Source organism: Papaver somniferum, chromosome 7 (assembly GCF_003573695.1).
Source record: "Papaver somniferum cultivar HN1 chromosome 7, ASM357369v1, whole genome shotgun sequence".
Classification (NCBI taxonomy): domain Eukaryota; kingdom Viridiplantae; phylum Streptophyta; class Magnoliopsida; order Ranunculales; family Papaveraceae; genus Papaver; species Papaver somniferum.
Window position 1 is genome coordinate 149573364 of NC_039364.1, and position 2495 is coordinate 149575858.

At 36.3% G+C, this 2495-nt stretch overlaps 1 protein-coding gene across 1 annotated transcript; it reads right to left on the reverse strand.

Annotated features, from left to right (window-relative positions):
- Window positions 1–427: 427 nt before the first annotated feature.
- On the reverse strand, window positions 428–2274 carry LOC113298729 (caffeic acid 3-O-methyltransferase-like). The gene is made up of 3 exons (XM_026547547.1): window positions 1489–2274; window positions 1337–1401; window positions 428–954 (listed from the first exon to the last, which is right to left on the reverse strand). Exons 1-3 carry the CDS (start codon window positions 2213–2215, stop codon window positions 655–657), a joined length of 1092 nt encoding a protein of 363 aa, XP_026403332.1. The 5' UTR covers window positions 2216–2274; the 3' UTR covers window positions 428–654.
- Window positions 2275–2495: the final 221 nt, after the last annotated feature.

Here is a 2495-nt window from a genome sequence, read left to right on the forward strand (position 1 = left end):
ATTGAGAAGAAATGTGACTTCTTATACGAATATTGTTGATTAGACAAAATATTTTGATTTGTTTATATATATATACACATATATTTATTTTATTTTTTTTATAAGAAATTCAATGATTATTCATTTATATCTTTTTATTCATTTAACAAGGTTGTTCATTTATATTTTTTTATTCATTTAGTCTCTTTATTCAAGTCGGAATTAAAAAGAAATCATTCATTTGACTAAGTTATCCACTTACCGATGAGGTTAGTCTGTAAATTTCCTTTTATCTAAAAAAAAGTACTTGAGCAGTTAAGCTTGAAAAGAATCTTCTGCAGAGTAGTCATTTTTTTGTATCTCTGCCTCCAGAGAACAAGCCATGTGCAATTTTAATCACTTTAAAAAAGATTGCTTCGGCGAAACTTTTTTTCCCCAAACAGTGTACTAATTTCTGAACCTTTTTTGCCCACATTCGTATTGATGGTAAATAAAATCTCAAGAAATCTCCAACTAAGTTTCAGCATGAATTACAAGTAATACCAACTCATGCACAATGGTAAATGTAGAATACCAACTTTGACTTCTTTAAACAATTACTAGTCTCGTTCAAGAGTCTTCAGAACTCAGGTTGCATAGAATTATTCATGAAACAATCTAATTTTTCGAAGTTGGTTACTTCTGGAATTCTAAGAGAGTGTAAAAGTAATCAATATAAATAGCTCGGAAATGAGGAAATCCAGTCTCTCGACCGAGATGCTGAAATTCTTGCTCGGTCCTATGTTTACCCTTAGCACGATAGATAGTCATGACAAATATGTCCCCTTCAAGCAATGCTCGAGTCCTATGGCTGCTGTCTGATTCATGAGGCAGCACTGGTTCACACGCGATCAATTTCCCCCCTACCGGAAGTGCATCGTAGCAATTCTTCATTATAGCTTTGCATTCATCATCTGTCCAGGTTGTCAATACCCACTGCAATGATAAACAACAGCACACACCAACCAACATCAACATCTATGTTACCGATTTAAATCTCAAATAGTGCATGCCTATTCTCTGAGAATAAGCCCAAATACGTCATTGTGTTGGGCTTAGCAGCACTGTCATTACGAGTCATTTCAGAAATGATGTTGTAATTAAACATTTTGCTAAGTTCTTATCTCTATGTGTATTTCTTGTTAGATCCATCCACAGACGAGTTTTGAGCTCACGTTATTTATATCATCACCCAATTATATTATCATCATACTACCCTACAATGACATCGGCCGACCTCTATCAATATTATCAGGTTACTACCACCATTATTATATAGAAGAAATCAGTGAAAGTTGGAGAGAGACAAACCACCTACCTTCATGAAGATAGCATCAGCTTTGGGAATTGACCTGAACATGTCCCCACCCACGTGTTTCACCCCTACAAGAGACGGAATGGTTTATCAGATAACGTTGCTAACATTTTCACATCAATAAAAACGTTCTTTAAAAAGAAAAAAGAACTTACCGGGAATAATCGGAGCTTTAGAAACAACTTCCGGCAGATCAAAATTGATACCTTCAGTAACATTAGGGTATTTCTGTAAAATCATCTTCAAACAATCACCGGCACTACCACCAACATCAACTAACCGTTTGATCTCTTTAAACCCGTCATCATAACCATCCAATATAGCTTTCATGAACGGTACAGATACACCAGACATAGCTTTCTGCATCAGTTCATTCATCTCAGGATTATCACCATAGAATCCATAAGCTGGTCTTCCATCATTCGCTTTCACAAATGGTTCAACCGTAGAGTCCACAACAGCTTCATGTACATACGGCCAAGCTTTAACCAACGCATCTTGATGGTGTTGGATAACATAAGCACCGTACGACAATCCATCTTCATCAGTCGCTAGTGTTTTTCCGACTTCTGTCAGTGAGTATTTCCGTTCTACTGATTCTGATGAAGGGGTGACGATAATGTGCTCTTCAAAAACGTCGTAGCTGGTTAGCATACGAAGAATACGTTGTAGGTTTTCAGGATCTCCTCCTCCGGATGGAAGATTAATACGCGTCAAGATCTGAGAAGGAGATAGAGGAATGTTTGACCCGTTTGCCCAGATAGCATCAGGAACATTGAGACGTACGATCGCGTTGAGTGACATTGGTACACTTATCATGTTGGCTAGTTCTAAGATTTTGAGACGAGCTTTGTTTCTTATTTCTGTGGTTTCATCTGCCATGGCTCTTCTTTCTTCTCTAAGTCTGTCTGCTAGAGAAGCAAAAATGATTTTGTGATTCTATAAAGAGTAGAGCATGGATAGTAATGGTATATATCTTAACAATGAAGGATACTTTTGTAATACTTAATTTGGATTGGTAAGTTTTGGGTGCTACATACAGTGGATTAGTTGAATCTAAGAAAAGGACATGATCTGTTCTTTTTGTTTTTTTTCTTGGAGTTATTTACGTGAATGAGATGAATATATGTCAGATGATGAGTCAGGTAATCTAATTTAATTG

Bases quoted from the DNA above. Each gene is read 5' to 3' on its own strand.
- LOC113298729 (XM_026547547.1), bottom strand. From the start codon at position 2,215: ATGGCAGATGAAACCACAGAAATAAGAAACAAAGCTCGTCTCAAAATC. The intron at 1,402-1,488 runs GTAAGTTCTTTT...CGTCTCTTGTAG, and splicing joins TAAAGCTCCGATTATTCCCG to GGGTGAAACACGTGGGTGGG. The intron at 955-1,336 runs GTAGGTGGTTTG...TTATCATTGCAG, and splicing joins CTGATGCTATCTTCATGAAG to TGGGTATTGACAACCTGGAC.